The 18,102-nt window shown below is 41.8% G+C and overlaps 1 protein-coding gene across 8 annotated transcripts in view; it reads right to left on the reverse strand.

Annotated features, from left to right (window-relative positions):
- Positions 1-871: 871 nt before the first annotated feature.
- The window catches only part of LOC119494486 (amyloid-beta A4 precursor protein-binding family B member 2), a 43,907-nt gene continuing 26,676 nt past the window's right edge, over positions 872-18,102 (reverse strand). For 6 of the 8 annotated variants that reach the window (XM_037780393.1, XM_037780391.1, XM_037780394.1 and 3 more), the window contains 7 exons: positions 15,326-15,331; positions 12,707-12,821; positions 6,233-6,308; positions 3,924-4,004; positions 3,721-3,836; positions 3,407-3,589; positions 872-2,649 (listed from right to left, as the gene is read on the reverse strand). In XM_037780393.1, the coding sequence (XP_037636321.1) occupies positions 2,473-2,649; positions 3,407-3,589; positions 3,721-3,836; positions 3,924-4,004; positions 6,233-6,308; positions 12,707-12,821; positions 15,326-15,331 (754 nt within the window). In that variant the 3' untranslated portion in view covers positions 872-2,472. The remainder of the gene's footprint in view (positions 2,650-3,406; positions 3,590-3,720; positions 3,837-3,923; positions 4,005-6,232; positions 6,309-12,706; positions 12,822-15,325; positions 15,332-18,102) is intronic. The other 2 variants (XM_037780395.1, XM_037780398.1) reach the window with 1 other exon arrangement.

An 18,102-nucleotide genomic window follows, 5' to 3' on the forward strand; every position in this document is an offset into this window, starting at 1 on the left:
CTGCACAAACGTCCACTGTACATTCACTAGATATTCTCAGAGCTAAACTAACTCTTCTGCAGTGTGTAGTGTGTGCGCATGCACATGAGAGGTGGAGGGAGATAGCGAGTGAGAACGAGCGCGGTGTGTGAGTGAAGGCAAGCAGACAGGCAGTGGAGCAAACACAGCATCGACTCCGGCCCTGGAGACCAGGGCTACGGTCTCCCCTGTGTCTTCTAGCCGCGGTCGGGGCAGGATTAGTTAACACTGTTTTGCAAGACGGGCTTCACTAGATATAACTTTGTGGTTTTAGTTCTTCCGTGTAGTTTGTGTTGGAACAGCGTAGCCACACGAGAGCGTGCATGGGACACTGACCCGCAGTGATTTATAAGAGTGTTAGTGTAAGAAGTTACAAACTGTACCTTTAAATAAAGCCAGTAGTATCTAAATCTAACACCAAAATACGCAGTGTTATTGATCTGCCAAATTACATGGAGCATGTGAAAAAAAGTCGCCTTAAATGTCTTTTAGAGCCATTATTACTCAGCATTATTACAGTGCCTTTGTGTGCCATAAAGAGCAGCCTTGCCACAGTCAGAATCGAATCAAACTGCATTACGGCTTGGTCAATGTCATTTCAATGTCACTACATGATGAATAGCTATTACAGTACATAGGATTCCACTGACCTGACAAATTAGAGGACTGCTCCTTTTTCTTTTGGTAATGCATTTATTGTCACAACAGATTACATTTACATGGTGTAGAGATGAGTGAAGAACAGAACGGAAATGAATTACAGCATCTTCCTTGTTGGTTTTGTGGGTGTTCTTTTCATTTCGATCGGACTGCATTCAGAGTTCATGTGCAGTGCAGGTTGTGGACACGAGCCTTAGGAGCAGTGTAAAGGTCTTGATAGCAGTGACAGCAGACTTTTTTTTTGTTTGTTTTTTTACTGCTGTATGTGCATATTTATGTGTGTGTGTGTGTGTGTGTGTGTGTGTGTGTATGTATATTTTGTTTGTGAGTGGGAGTAGACTGGCTGGATTTACTGAGAAAGAGAAAATATAGTTAACCCTTACTGTATGGCACAGATTTAGTCTTTTCCGTGCTTTACAAGCAAGGCAAACACTGTTGTGTACCACAGTTCTTAACAGCCTCGAGTGCTTCACATCTGCCAAAGTCAAAGCCTTGATCTGGAATTTCTTGCTACCGCATAAATCTTGGGTGTATGCATAAAGATTCCTGAGGAAATTGTAAAGTTTGAACATAAGCAATGTAACATTATTGAGCTTTTAAACTCAGCTTTTCTCTAATGTATGCAAAAAAACAAATTATAAGCTTCAAAATACATTAAAAACTGTTACCTTTCTTTTTCTGATCAACTCATACATCAAGGAATAGAAAGTAAAACTCGTTGACTGACAATCCTTAATTGTGATTCTGTAAATGGGGCAGAGAGTAACATTTTAGTCACGTACGTATGGGTCGGAAATGGGCCAGATTTCTTGTGCCAGTGTAAATCCAGTCATGGTCAAGTGGAGATGACTTGTGCTAAGAGCATCTATTTCTTGTGTGTTCACCACTCTTCTAACAGAGACCCTTATCAACTCATCGACATAAAACATATCCCATCAAGAAAACATGCAAAATCAAAACCCACATCTTTCCCATTTTCTGTCACCAACACTTCACCTCTCCCTCATATCTACAAGTTTTGTGCCCTAAATTCTCTCTTCCTACGTACAATCATTTACATACACTTCACCATTACAATCGCTTCATTCATCCTCAAAGGAGATGTTACGTTTTTGTTTGTTTCAAGTCTGACGCACATCGAAGGGATCAAAACATTTTTTTTTATCCCATTTGGTTGGAGGGAGCGTGTTGTCAGGTCTTGTCTGTCTTTTCTTATTTACTTGTTAAAATCCCGTGACAGCAAGTCGACACCTTTTCTGTCCTGGAAGGCTCCTGTAGCTTGGCGTCTCGGGCGTCCAGTCCAGGTGCTCTTACTGTGCTGATGAATGTTTTTACAGGAAGGGACAGAGCATGAAAGAAAATGGAGTAAACCAATGATTGGTTCCATAAACCAGTCTGTCAATAGAAATTTGATCTTCTATCCTGTATCCTGTCTGTAGAGTGCTTGATCAAGTAATCCACCCAGCCCAGAATCCATATACAGTAAGGGCCAATGAAGCCAGCAGGTGGTTTCCACTTGGACACAGCAGCGTTCAAAGGTCAAAGTTCAACCAGTGACAGCCGTTTTCCCATTCTTCCTCATGAAACAGATGAGTTTTCTTATAATTTTTTTTATCATCAGGCGTACTGGAGGATTGTTCTTCTTTCCTACATCTGTGGTGGTGTTTGTTAACATGTATGTACATCATTGGTTACCATGGTTGGTACTGATTAGGTGTTGTCGTGGCGATAGTGTTTGAGTGGCGTCCAGGCATCGGCTGGGGGGGTGTGGGGTGGTGTTGTCACTGGTGACGGTCATTGCTGGGGGAGTTCCGGCGGCTGTTTCTTGGGTTTCAGAGTGTCTATGAGTGACTGAACGCCACGTTTCACACTGGTGGTCACCCGGCGGGTCACCGAGTCCGCAGAGGGCGAGGAAGAGGAGCCAGCGCGTTGGGAGGGCGGCCGTGCCACCAGACACTTCTGATACCGCAGCTGAGGAAGAGGTGGATAGGGTTAGATGAGTTTCTATTATTTGGGTTTTGGGATAAAAGGAAGAAGTTATTAAACAAGATGTTTGTTACTTGCAGTTTGTAAGTAATTTATTAAAGGAATCGTTTTTAGAAGTTTGGGGAAATACGCTTATTCGCTGTCTTGCTGAGAGTTAGATGAGAAGAATGATACCATCTATACATTAAATATGAAATAACTGCCAGCAGCTTAGCTTCGCATAAAGAATGGAAACTGAGAAAAGGCTAACCTGGCTCAGTCAGAAACCACAATGTGTAATTCATCCAACTATAAAGCAATGAATTTCTGTCTGTATGTGGGTTTGTGGGTATGTTCCTCGCATATCATCGAAAACCGCTCATCCGATCAACTTCTCACTTGGCAGGTGTATTGCCGCGGTCCCCACAAAGTGCTTTGTCGAATTTGGTGCAATTTGTACTCGCAACATGGTCGATATCAATAAACCATGAATAAACAAGAACACAGCGCTCTGTGCAGCAGCGGGGCCGGGACTGAGACGAGCATGTCGTCTGCAGCTGGCAGACCGGTGCTTACTGCAGTTTACTGCTGGATATACTAAGGTTTTTTTTTTTCTTCATTCCCTGGATTAAACATAAGCGGAAAGCCAACTGGACGCAGAATCAAACTAGTGTATTTCACTGGTGTTCAATATTCATTTCGGATTAGTGACAATACAACACATAACATCATCATTTCATAACAAAAATAAATATGAACTTACCACACATGCTGCCTGCACAGCCTCAGACACGTTGCCTGCGTTGGGGTCGCACCAGAACGCATGGCACTGGAAATGCTGGCTCCCAGTATCCATAACAAAGGCAAATGAGTGCACATCTCGTCCCACGCCCATGAAGGACAAGAAACGGACTCGACACTCTACCAACACCTCCTCTTCCTCTTCCTGCACACACAGCCAAGAGGAGAATTAGATCTGTGCTAAACTTCGCTCTATTACATGTAGATCTCCCTCTTTAATCTACAAGCACATTCACATCTTTTATTTATCGGTTACTGCAACAAACGGTCCCTTGCCTTTTCTTTGATGACAGCCAGAGTGGTGTCAGCAATACTCAATATGACAGGAGTCCAGTCCTCTTTGCCTGTAGTGGTCAGGAGGTTTTCTAGGGCCCCATTTATGATGTCCATACCTGCGGACAAAACACAGGGGAGCCTGAACAGTGAGACAGTTGCAGGATGTGTTATGACGTGTGTTTCAGTATTAAGTTCAGGTTTACCTATGGGGCGAGACACAGTTGTCATACCCAGATACAGCACATGAAACTTCTGCACCAACTCAGTCTTTGGTATGGGAAACTCTGCAGAGAGAAAACACACACACACATTAAAACACACACGCACACGACTGCCCGCAGGGAATTTTATCACATGACAACATCTAACACAAAGTTTCAAAAGTAAAGCCCACACACGATAATTGGCTTAAACTTGGGAAATAAACAAACACTGGTGAATATTTTAATATTTTATGGTGTTGTTGACATGATTAGGGCATGAAAAACATATCCACACACGAGCACGATGCAGGATTTCAGAGTTTTCTGCATGAAAACCCAGCCGTGCCTGTTCACACTGGCCTATAGGCAGAAAGGATGAGTGAATGAGGACGATCAAAGATGTTGTATCACCTGCATCTCAATCAGCATAGGAGTTAACATCATTTACCCTCAGGACCTCGCTATTACTAACACACCATGCAATTAGCTGCATAAGCTTGAGATGGCTTCTGACAAGGTAAATGCCAAACACTAAACGTGGATAAATGTTTAACTGCATAGTTTAAAGATTGTTAATAATATAACGGTCATTATTGTTGAATTACACATTCACTTCAGTCGGTAACTGAGGGCATTTATATACAAACCTAACGCTTCAAAACTTTAGCTCAATTTTGGTGAGGAAAAACTGGCATGGTGTCGGACACGTACCTTAAAAGGACAGAAGTGTCAGACAGAGAGGATAAAGTGAGATATACGACTGTGAGCATTCATGCAAGGTTATAAATGTCGCTAAACGGAGAGACTCGGTGCTCTCAGCCCTGAACATTCTATGTTGATGGTTGTGTGCCCGCTTGCAAGTGTGTATTAAAACTCTGAAAGACGCTCTCTTGTTTTTGAGTCCTTATTAAACAGAAATTGCCGCCACACATGGCCATATTTAAAGGGGTTCCTTGACCTCTGACCTCAAGATATGTGAATGAAAATGGGTTCTATGGGTACCCACGAATCTCCCCTTTACAGACATTTCCCCTTTACAGACAACCACACCCAGCAGTGATGTCACAGTGTCCTGGAGTACACCTGCACATCACTTTTGCAAGCTGAGAAGTTAAACCACTGGAGGTCAGTTGAGTTAAACTTTAAATAGCGATAAACCAGCCCATATATGACATTTGCCTCATTTGGAGTTTCAGCCCATTTTGCACAATCCTCATCTTAATTCCTCATCTTATTACTGAGTTTCAGAGATTAGCAATTCATCATAAACTCATCATCATGTGATCAGAATAAGGGAAATCAATCAGGGATAATGGCTTTTGCCTGGATTCACCTCATCAGTGTACTCCATTAAAAAGTCCCTAATATCTCACCCATTCAGTATGAACTGCTAAAGCGCTGAAAAACAGTAGTTACATGAATGATTCATTCATTTCATACATTAATTCCATATTTAAAGTAGAGCTCAGACAGGCCAGATGTGATGAGGACAGCAGGGCCATTATCCTAGTGTTGCCACTCATCCCAAATCATTCTGCGCTAATCTCCTAAAATGTGTCCCAACACGGGATTGTACGCTCCCAGCGACCCTGAAGAGACTTAATCCAGACGAGAACAAGAACTGTTTTCCATCATTTTTCAGTTAAAAGACTATGAGTTCAAGCAAGTGATAGTTTTATAGATGTGAGGGATGTTTCACCAATAAGTTCTTTGATCCTGAGGTTGGGATGGGCGCCGTGAAGCACCAAGCCTCGCCTGAAAGAAACACTAATTGGGTTTTAATGAGGTCGACTTCCTCTGTTAGTGAAGAGCCGGTATAGTTCTTTTATATTCTGATGCCGGAGCTCCTTTCCCCCACGCTCAGCAGATACACACACCAGCTGAAGTTACAGCAGAGGATGAATTGTGCCGGCGCTTTTTTCCTCTTTCTTCCTGTAATTACTTGGGACTGAGAGGAACAAGCGTTGGGACTTGGCGAAATGGGAAACGGTGAATAGAATTAGCGCTGGGAGGATAAAGCTCAGTGATTGTGGAGCGGGGAGTTGTTCTGAAGTCAGCATTATCTGTGTGTAATAGAACCAAACACTGCTACCTTTCCTGTTAACAAATGTTCACAGTCGCTCCTGAGGCGATAAGGTCATTTTTTTAAAAAAAAATACGTATATATGGTTTCAGATGTGGAGGAATGCTGTAATATGAGACAAGAAATCACAGCAGGGAAGATAGCACACGCCTGACAAATCCAATTCGCTCCATGAGGGAACTACAAAAGAGAAAAAGAGTGTGTGTGTGTGTGTGTGTGTGTATACCTTGTAGGGGTACATCGGAGCCGGTCTGGGAGGAGCTGCCAGCTGCAGCCTTGGCACTTTTCCTTTCAGCCATAATCTTGAGAGGAAAGCAGGGAGAAGAAAGAGAAGACAAGAAGAAGGGTGAGAAAAAAAGAGACGAGGAAAGTGATCAGAATGGGAATGGGGGAGAAGAGAAGGAAATAATAAACTTTGATTGTCTCACAAATAAGCATCAAAAAAAGTATTTTCAACAAAGATATGATAACACAATTTAAAGGATAAGACTGGAGATATTCTATATTTTTTTTTATTGTCAACAAATCCCATGAAAAGTCCAAACCCAACAGTGTGTTGGTCCTATTCTCAATACTTTCTAACTTCCCAAACACATTTGTTTCTACTAAAGATGTAAATCTTTTAAAAAAAAACGGTCACAAATATATTTGGGCTGCAACTAATGGTTATTTTCATTGTTAATTCATCTTAATTTTCTCGATTTATCGGCCTATAAAATGTCACAAAATGGTGAAAAATGTCGATCAGTGTTCCCTAAAGCCCAAAATAACGTCTGTAAATGTCTTGTTTAGTACACAACTCAAAGATATTCAGTTTACTGTCATAGAGGAGTAAAGAGACTAGAAAATATTCACATTTAATAAACTGGAATTAGAGACTTTTTAATCTCAAACCCATTAATCGATTATAAAAATAGTTGGCGATTAATTTAATAGTTGATAACTAATCAATTAATCGCTGCAGCTCTAAAATATATACTTGAATTTCTTTCAAGGGTAATTTCCTAAAACGGCTTGGCACTGTAGTTGTTAGCAAATTTGACTCAAACAGGAGTAAACTGTGTATTGGTGACTATTTTCATTAATGGATTTGGTGCACTGGTGATGGATGAGTGGATTGACTCAGAGTAAACTACTGTACTTAATCATATTGAAGGAAAATGTCACCCAGTGCAACAATATAGCTTACTGATGTGTTTTTAATAGTTGCTGTTGGACAATCATTGAGCTTTATAGCACAGAGCAATAAGCTGTATCGGGTATATCTAAATACAGTTGTTTAAAAAGACATTTTTCTTTCTCTCTTTTCTTTGCTTTTGCTCCTCTGCTGCAGTGCACACACTTTAAAAAGTGTTGAATAGTCTGCATGGCCCCTGCACTGAGCTGCTGCACTCGTCCTGCTACAGATACTTGATTAATTGGAGGTGTCATTAATCAAAGTCTGTGGTGAGTCTGCAACTCTGCTCACAGGGGAACATGCAAGAAGACGCACACACACACACACACACACACACACACACACACACACACACAAAGGAAGCCCGCTCAGCGCGCTGCGCAGCTGCAAGACTCGGGTCACCAAGTTTCTCCGCTGCAGTAAAGAGAAAACTACCACTGTGTTTAAAATAGGCAATGTGAAGAGGCATTGTCACACACACATAAAACAATACAGACACACAGATACACATTCTTCCTTCAATTCAGGGTAGGAGATATGAAGAAATTAACGGTGAAAAAAAGCGTTCCTCTCTAAATGGGTCAACATGCCTCTAAGGGAAAAGATCTGTAGTTCCAGGTACGTAGATTCATCCTTCACAAGGTCACTGCTGGTCTGAGGACAGACTGGTTTCTCTTTGTGTACAGAAGAATATGTGTACCACACTGAAGAAACCATTACACTGATTTATTAATGATTGATTAATATCACTTAATATTGCTTTGTATTTTATATGCTTCTAAATCTCAACTTAAATCCTTAATTCAAAAAAGGAAAGAACAGTGTACGCCATACATGTCTGTAAAATTACAGTCTGTTTATATGATTTTAATGGATGTCAAAATATCTACAGCTGTGACTCATGCAGAGTTGCTTCCGTCATACTTTTCGTTGATGAAATCAACACTACATGAGTCACAGCTATATATTTTGACATCCGTTAAAATCGTATTGTTTGAATATTTGTCAAAAACAAGACTAAAAAGTATCCATTGAAAATGGAGAATTATGACAACCTTTATTAATATTTTTGTCAATGAATAAAAACTAAACAATAATGTGAATGATGGACGAATGGACAAAAGAACTAATTTGTGTTGCGATGCAAAGTCTTATGCATGCATCTGTGGAATCACACACAGTCACTCCTGATTAGTAAAACAGTTTCCTCCACTGCATGTAATATCTTTTGTTCAGAAGTTGCTTTAGCTGTTTGACCTGTTGCACCACCGTTAATAAGAAGCATCTAACATTCAGTAATGTTCTGTCTCTGACAGTAATGTTTTCTGACGTTACTGGTTCCTGGAAGAAACAGATTTATGGACTAAATTCTTCTACAGTCCCTTGAGAAATAGACAAGAAGCCGGACCAACTGTGTGCACTTCTAGGCAAAGGTACTCAGGTGCAAGACAAAAAAAAATACGTAACCGCGGGGCACAAATGAGGTCTACACACCGTTAGGCTCTAAATAAATAGTTTGTTTCTCTATTTCTGGTGTGAAATAGAAGAAAAGACAAGAAATTGGCAAGAAATGTCTGTTTTTCTCTTTCACACTTGCCTGAGGAAGAACTTGTAGATCAAAATGTTGCCTTGAAAAGAGAAAAAAGAGAAATAGACTATTTATCTGGAGCCAAAAAGTGTGCAGACCTCATTTGTGCCTTGCAATTAGACAAGAAGCGACAACAAAACAGCTGGGACAAACTAGGAATACATGCCGGCTAGCACGACGACAGCTAATGTAATATTATGAAGTGATCTGGATGTAACGTTAATTTTTCACCCATGACTGCCAACCCACCCACGAATCAAACACTATTGTTAAGTGTGCGGATGATACGACAGTCATTGGGCTCATATCCAACAACGACGAGGCTGCATACAGGGAGGAGGTTCAGAACCTGACAGCATGGTGTGACACCAACAACCTGGTCTTAAACACTGAAAAGACCAAAGAAATCATTGTGGACTTCAGGACCACCGAAAAGACCACACACAATGCAATAACAATGAAAGCAGAGGCTCTGGGGAGAGTCTCCAGCGTCACCATCTCAGAGGACCTCTCCTGGGCTGACAACACCTCAGCGGTAGAAGGCAAAGCACAGCAACGCCTCTATTTTCTGAGGAGGTTAAGAAGAGCTAACCTCCCCCCAGAAGCTGCTGCTTCACTTCTACAGATGCACCACAGAAAGCATCCTGACAAACTGCATGACAGCCTGGTACAGCAGCCGCACCAAAGCTGCCAAAAAAAGCCCTGCAGCGTTTTGTGAAAACAGCACAGGACATTGTTGGCACAGAGCTGCCATCACTTGACCACCTTCACAACACTCGCTGTATCAGAAGGGCCAAAAACATCATCAAGGACACCACTCATCCCGGAAACAATCTGTTTAAGCTCCTCCCATCAGGCAGGCGCTTCAGATCAATCCGTACACGCACAAACTCCAAAGACTTCAAAACAGCGTTTTCCCAACTACCAAAAACATCCTGAGCTCTGACATCTCCTCTGTCTGAGATGAACACGTGTAATAAAACCTGAATGGTTGGAATGTGCAATATGAATCTACTGTTTACGGACATGTGCAATAACATATGTTGGATACTTTTGTGCAATAATTATCTGATGGACACTAATAATAATCTGGCATCTGGCAAAACTGGCATCTCACCAATATACATATTGTATTTTTATATATTGTACTATCTTTTATATTTTTTTACATTCTCTTTTTTATATTGTATTATCGTTTCATTAGCACCTATGGGATTGTCACAATCTAATTTCGTTGTACTACACAATGACAATAAAGGGCTTGAATCTTGAATCTTAATCGTACTTTCAGTTGTTGCTATCAGAAGGAAAGAGTAAATTCCAGGATTAATGTCGACGGTCAACCATCTACTGTAAATCTTCCTCTAGATGTTCGCTAAAGAAATATCAAAACGTTATCCAACGTTTTAGCTTCTCCTCTCAAACTAAAACCCAGACGATGAACAGTATTCCAGCTCCTGAATGATTCACTGCTCTGCACTCTGCAGTAGAGAGCACAGGTATCTGAGGGAATGCTAGGTGAACAGGACAACTGGATTTACTGAGGAAAGTCTGTTTTTATACTGCAGAACAGAGTGATGGACTCTGTGTGTGTGTTTGAACAAGTAAGCTTTTTCCACTAACCTTGCGATGTAACCATGGTAACTGTACAAAGATGGCGATGCTTATAAGACATACAATTTTTAAATACATGACAAAAAAGAGACTAAAATTTCACTAATGAAAACTAAAAAATTTGACAAGACAAAAATTAAATGACTAAAATTGGACTAAAACTAATATACATTTTCAAAATCAGGTGCTGAAATCTCTCCAGCAAGTCTGTATGCTAGCTTGTATTGGACTTAAATGGAGAAGGAATTTTTGACCAAGTTGCCAGGTGTCTGAACTTAAAAAAAAACATCCGGGACTATGGCTATCAAGATCCACAAAAAGAGTGATGATTACATCATTCAAAGAGAAAGTGGACATGCTGGAAGCTGTCAGGGCCTTTTTGCCCTGAGAGGAAAATCATGGTGACAATTTCGAGTTCCGAGACCTTTCATGCGTCGCTTTTGAGATGCTTGAAAAAGGAGCCTCGGGACCCAATGAGGGAGAGAAACAAAGTTGTCGTTGTCCCTCGACAAAATTTGCCTTGTTACAAACCAGCTGCTCCGTGCTCGAGGCATCGAAGCTCTGAAGGGTATTGGCATCCTTCGTACGGACCTCAAACCTGACAATATTATGCTTGTCAACCACAAGGACCTTCAGGGTGAAGTTAATCGACTTTGGTTTCCAGTGTTAAAAAGTGAAGGTTGTTAAGATCATGCAACCTTGTGCATACAGGGGTGACATTGGGCCTCCCAATATCTGAAGCTATTGATATGTCGGGACTGGGATGTGTCGCTGCATTCTTATATATATATATATAATAGGACATGATGAAAGCTATTGTAAATCTGCTGGGTCAGCCAGGGGACAACCTGCTGAGTGCTGGAAAAAAAACACCTTTGGAATATTTCTGCAGGGAAAAGGGCACCATCAATCCAGGGCGGACGTTAAAGTCACCAGATGAATATAATGTGACAACCGGTGCCGAGCCCCAAGTTTCATTGAGGGTTTTTGACATTTAAACGCAGACGCCATTCAGTACAAAGATTAGATGGCATTGCCTAAGGCACAGTTTGGTCACAATGGCTCACCTGGTGTCCATGAAGCTGACATACAGAGGCAGGAGGCGACAGGGCTTCAGCTGCCAATGAATCATCAATGAAGGAGCCTCAGACATTGGTTGTTCCAGTGAGGAAGATTCAGCTGCTGATGGAAACTATATGACTAAGCTTTAGCTCCTGCTGTGGCCTTTGACAGAGCCTCAGTTCCCAGGGGTTCAAAGGACATACTGTAGATTCTGATGCAGTTTGTTCCAGTAACAGAGACATCACCAGTGCTACATACGATGATATTGACTTACATGATTGAGTCTCAGGCACTGCTACTTCCGGTAATGAAGATTTAGACAGCTGCCACTAGACCTGCTGATCTAGACAACATTGACCCTGCCAGGAAAATCTGTTTCTGAGGATCTGCAAATTCTTCTGCGGAGCGTAAAGGGGTCATACGTCGAATACATACGATCCACAACAGGCCCAAATGATTATATTCAACATATTCGTAAAGTCATGTATGACATTTAAGACTCTAGGTTGGCCCTGTTTTTGTGGCGCCGCAAAGACCGGCGCAAGCAGCGCTCCGACAGCTTGGTATTTTTCTGTCACCTTGAAGTTTGTGGTGCCTGTCTTTGTGGTACTACAGTGCCCAGTGCAGTGCGCACAGTGCAGTATGTGGGAGGAGAGGCGCAGGAGGTTCATTCAGATGAATCAATACAAAGTGAGTTGTAGGTATTCAGAACCACATCTGTTTCTGGCACAACCAGCTGCTGCCAATCTGAAAAGACTGTTTCCTGCATCCCATAATCCACTGTGCATGAGCCTACTTTTTTGGACAATTAAGGGTTAGGTGATCATCATCAATGCGTAAAATCTGGAAATAACATGTGACCATGTTGTATTTACCAGGTATTTGGTATTAGATATAGAGACACACACACACTGAAAACTCTCGCTCTGTAACTTGAATCGTATCTCCTCTTGTTGCTGTTAAGGCTCTTAAAAACCATCTCTCTCCTCAGCTCTTACTTCTCTAGTGAAATATAACAGAAATCTTGTGAGGGCGCTGCAAATGTGTTTGGCACTTTTGGCTATTAGTTTTATATAACAACCATGAAGGAGTAGCATCTGAGGTTACAACCTTAAAAAGCACCTCTTGATAAATGCATCAGCAGAAAAAAAAAAAGAAATCTCTCTCTTCAATAGTCCCCCTGATTAAAGCTTGATAGCTTGTTTCAGAGCAGCAGATAAGCTCATTCAAGCGGAGGCGGCGACGGTAATGACACCCACCTTGGAGCAGATTTCGTGGAGACTTGTCGCGATGGCGGCGGCAGGAGTATCACATCGGAACACGTGGCACTTCAGCACTCGCGTGTTCTTGTCTCTCGCCACGTAGGCAAAGTCCCTGAAAACACACAAGAGTTATTATCGCACATGAATTTCTAATGCAGTTAGAGAAACAAACTCTATGGCCCTCGACAGCAGATGTATCAAACATTTGGCTTCGTTAAAGGGGCAGTAAGTAAGAATCTCTGTTGTCCCATAATACAAATGATTCAGTAAGTATTCCTCACCAGGTGGGTGATCTTCCAGCCTGTATTTTTTATTTAAATTTCAATGATTTATGCAAGTTTCTTTACTCATTCCCCAGCTGCCTTCTAATTTGTATGCTTCTATGGAAGGAAACGTAAAAGAACAAACCACAACGGATATCACAATTAACTGATGGAAAAAAAACTGAATCATTTTCAACAAAAAAGAAACAAAAAAATCAAGAAAATGTAGTAGGAGGTAAGTGTCTGTCCAGTAAGGGAGATGGGAGGGAACAATTGTGGGCAATTTAGGGCGAAGAAAATACAAAACATGATGAATAACCTCACTGCATTAATAGCCCCATCACAGAAATCTATCTCTTAATATATTTGCCTTAATGACATTTGTTCCATCTCATAACACTTCTTCATTTCATATACTATATGTGGGAGAGTCAGGTTTTATCCACTTAATGTTAATGCACTGAATAGCTGCTACTAGCTGTTTCTTCAGCAAATAGAGTAGTTTCCCTCTCAAAGCCTCCTTGGAGAGCCACCTTTGGACATTGTTGCATATTAAGATTAAACCCATCTTCCCAGAGGGCTCCTATCTTAGGGCCAATATGTGGATATGATTGCCAATTTGTATTTCACATTCCCTTCAGCATTTTTCTGGAGTTTGTTGGGTTCAATTTTGGCCTTATCAGCAGCATCTTGAAATATCTTAATACATTAGTGTCTATTTGAAATCCCTCCCAGAGTTTTGAGCCCACATTTTATGCTCATTCCCCTCATCAAGAACTGTTATTGGAGTGGGTTTTTACATATTTTCTTCATTCTGTATGTGTTGTCAGGAGGTGACTCTTTGCCAACATAAAAAAAAAGTCTGTCCTTGGGCCTGTCTTCTGTTCGGAAACTACAATTTTCCATCTCCCTCTGCGCCTGTTTGCGTTGTCAGCTGTTCAACAGGCAAAATGACAACACACAATTATTATTATTACCACATTTTGCATCATGAGATACTGTATTTACCTATTTCTTTGTTGGAGCCCTGCTCTAATTAGCGCCCTCGTTTATTGTGAAAATGTTGCTTCATTATTTGTGTCATTTACAGGCTTCCATTATCTTTGCTGGTGTTGCTATAATTCCAGTCCTTGCACACCGGTCAAGGTTTATTTAATGAATAGATTACTTAATTAAAGCCCCTTTAACATTTGGCAGGTTGTGTGCTGTTGCTCCATAAACAACAGGTTTCTCTGTCTGTAGGCAATCCTGAAATGAAAATGGTGGTTGCCATTTTTTTGGCAACAATGACACACACACACAAGTACACACAAACAGGCATACAGGAAGGCAGATGTGTGTCCCAGTGCCCGAGGAAACTATGTGCCGAGCGCTTCACAGTGGTGCAGCACGGGAGAAAAATTAGTATGAGGGTGCGGCTGAGAGAGAGGAGGCTCCATCGGGAAAGAAACTTTCTGCAGAAAGTGGGTGGGAGATGAAACACAGCCACATGTGGGAGATACTACACACACAAACACACACAAACACACACAAGATGAAAGCTGCACATGACACATTTCTCCCTCATTAACAGGTGAGGCAAGCTGCGGAACAAAAAGGTAGGAGGATGTGTTTCCAGCCAGGGCTGAAATGATTGAGTAAACAGATAACGCAGAGTGAAAGAGGGGAGTGGGGACATGCAGAGAAGCCAACTGGACGGCGGTGTCGCCAGATGCGGCTGAACAGCGTCATGCACACACACACATACACACACACACACACACACGCGCTCCCAAATAACCATAGACCTTAACAGAAATATGGCATTCATCACAGCGGGCTCTTTGTGTTTATGAGTCCATTATCCGGACTGTCTCCTCTGCTTAATTGTGTGCTCACACACTTTGGGTCGATAATGCTCAGCGCCTGTGGCCAGAGAGGAAAGTGCAATGGGACGTGTTTGTGTGTGTTTGGTGTATGTGTGTACGCGCCCAGTGCGCTTCGTTCAGGGACATTTGAGCAGCGTGCCACCAAAGCAGCATGAGTGGCCTTGCCTCGCACACTACAAATGGTTCTTTTATGACTTCTGTACCCACTCTGGGGGATCAAAATGCCATAAAACAACATGCAACTCTTAATAGGAAATAGCCCGTGGCCGATTTGGCTCGCCGATGATTTAATACCGGTGATTTAGACCGTCAGTAGATGCTGCTGCGCTCCTGTAAAGAGCAACAGTGACTCTGGGCGAAGCAAAGCCACTGATTTGATACCTGGGGTGACAGATGGGATTGCACAAAAGGGGGAGGTGGGAGTCTTGGCACAACGATTACTGAAAACAATGGAGAGGCACGATCACACCACAAAGAGCAGTTACCTTTCTCTGGATCCCGGGAAGCAGAAGGGAGGTGGGAAAAATGAGGGAATGAAGTGAGGAAGGAGGAAAGAATGAATGAGTTACAGAAAGAAAGCAGGATGGGAAATTAAGAGAAAATGAAAGGATGAGAAAATTGCCAAAAGATGAAAATGGAGTGGAAGGTGGAAAGGGGAAAAAACAAGAGAAACGTTAATATACACATGACAAACTGAGTCAGAAACAGTCACAATGCTCTTTCACCTCAATCAAAGTGTTCCTGTGAGATGTGTTTTATGTGTGTGTGCACTGGAGCTCAGGTTTGTGTACCTTTCATTTCAGTGGCTTAGCGTTCCACTACATTATGACACAGCACACCTTTCCTGTTAGATGTGCTAACATACTCGCACACTCACACCTTGTTGTTACTGCAGCTTTCCCTCCCCATATACTCCCCACTTCCCTCTACCTTTTCCTCCTCTCCATCTCTCTTTCATCCTCCCCTTTGCATTCGCTCTTTAATCTTCCTCTCCCTCTCCTCACTCTTCTACTCGCTCTCTTTTTTCTCTGCCGACAGGAGAAGCCCCCAAAAAAAGAACAAAGATGCAACACAGAATGATTCATATCAACAGCGCAGCTCATCACAGCCGCTCTCTTCCATATTATAGTCCGTGACGCTCCATTATCAGGAACACTAGAGAGGAGGCACAGGCTGAATAAAGAACAGAGGGCTAATTCAAACATTGACTGCCTTTGATTCTTTGATGATCCACTTAGTAAGAAGTTTGTGTGTTCGTGTGTGCTTGTGTCTGTCTGCACATATTTAAAATGCATCTCTTTCTCTCCGTGTTTGAATTTCATTCATGATTTTCTTTGCTCCGAGTCCATTTACTTGCCATTATACTTCCCTCCATGCCTTCCTCCACTGTCAGACACTTTGGTGGAATTGGATTTCAGGTGTCAAAATCCTGAAAGGTCCAAAAGCTGCTCTCCACATACCTCTGCAATATGCCACTTTCTTCTATTCTTTTTTTTAACAAGTATTTGCATTTGAATATCAGGCTAAAAGTGTTGCAAATGCTTTATTACTGATTGGCGAACTTCATCACACCTGATTCAAACCCAGGACGGACTCCTACCTCCCAAAGAACCTACAGTATTGTCACGATCACACTGACCTTACAGTATATGACTCTGACATCACAAGACAACATCTGGAAATGCATTTTTTTACTCTAAACTCTACTAAAAACTGAGCATTTCAAAATATAATAAAATATTTTGGAATACAATGCCCTAAGTTTGGTCTGGCAGCATCTTTCTGGCGACTCTAACATTGTCTATGACGACTCATTTAAGATGTTAGTAAAGCTAATCATACAAAACAGGTGTTGTTATTAAGTCATATTTATACAGCCATGAAATGGTGATTTGATGAGTATTTCCGGGCAGCAGCGCAGCAGGTAATACTGTTCATCTGCTTAACTGGTATGAGCTGTGATCAAACCACTAATTTATGATCATTCAGATGTCGGACAAACAAAAACAAAACATTTATGGGAACAACTAAAGTGTGTGTTTGGCTGCAGCATAGCTCTGTATAGATAGTGGAGCCAAAACCTGCAGATTTTTGACCAGCCACCAACCACACTTTTTAGAGTATTTAAAAAACAAATTGTATTCGGGTGGAGGGGAATGCTTAAGTATTTTCATTTTAATTTAGTTTTTTTGCCAACAAAAGAAACAAATTTTGTCTAAAAATGTAAATCAGCCTTACGAAACCCTACATATGTAATGTGTATATTATTGTAGAATGTAAACTCAACATTAGGACATGACCTCAGTGCCTTGACAACATCTGTCTGCATTCTTTTATAATTTACCGACCAAATTAGGAAAAAGAGCAGAATGTATTTTTTCCTATTGATTTGACACTTGACAGAGATCTTCATGAAAACAACCCAAAAAGTAAAGTGTGAACACAGGTTGCTTTCACACATAAACTGTGTTTTCAACTAGGCGGCTTAGTGTGGAGACAGAAAGAGAGAAAAGAGAAGAGAGAGAGAGAGAGAGTTGTTGGCTTACTTTGGCATTGAGGAGCAGTTATCCCTGACCTCAGTTAATGGAGGGGGTGACACATGGTAGAGAGACGCAGGCAGCCAATCAACGAACAACTGAAGATGAATGACACACAGACCTCAGAGGTGTAGGGAGAGTTTTTGGCAGGGAAGTGAGGACGGAGGATAGATAGATAGATAAAATGTCGAGAGAGGGGGAGTGATGAAGGCGGGAGGCCAGAAAGCCAAAATGAAAATGTCAGAGTGAAGCAGAGAGGAATGGGAACGAGGTGCGAGACTCAGTAAGGTGCTGGATGGTGGAAGAAGAAGAGGTGGAGGAGAGCAAAAAGAGAGGTAAAAAGAGGTACGAGATGAAAGGAATGAAAGCAGAGAGATGAGTTAAAGCAATACTCCCACCACTCGTGTTCTTTCTCTCTCTCCACATATTTCCAGAGCTGAATAAAGGATGACTGACTCACTACTACCAATCTCTCTTTGATCCTGATGCCTGTGAGGCAGGCTCGCCTAGAGAGGATGCGTACAACTCGGAGCTTAAATGAGGTCACGGCGGCAGATGTATGGCGAACTCGGTTTGAGAACGTCGCACAGAACCGTCAGTGTCTGCAGCTCTGACATCACCCCCACCATCAGTAGCACAAACAGCACTGTGTGTAGTAGTAGTAGTAGTAACATTAGCATATGTACACTTGAAGGTAAATCCCACCCACACATACTTTAACATGG

The sequence above is a fragment of the Sebastes umbrosus genome, chromosome 9 (genome assembly GCF_015220745.1).
Source record: "Sebastes umbrosus isolate fSebUmb1 chromosome 9, fSebUmb1.pri, whole genome shotgun sequence".
Lineage (NCBI taxonomy): Eukaryota > Metazoa > Chordata > Actinopteri > Perciformes > Sebastidae > Sebastes > Sebastes umbrosus.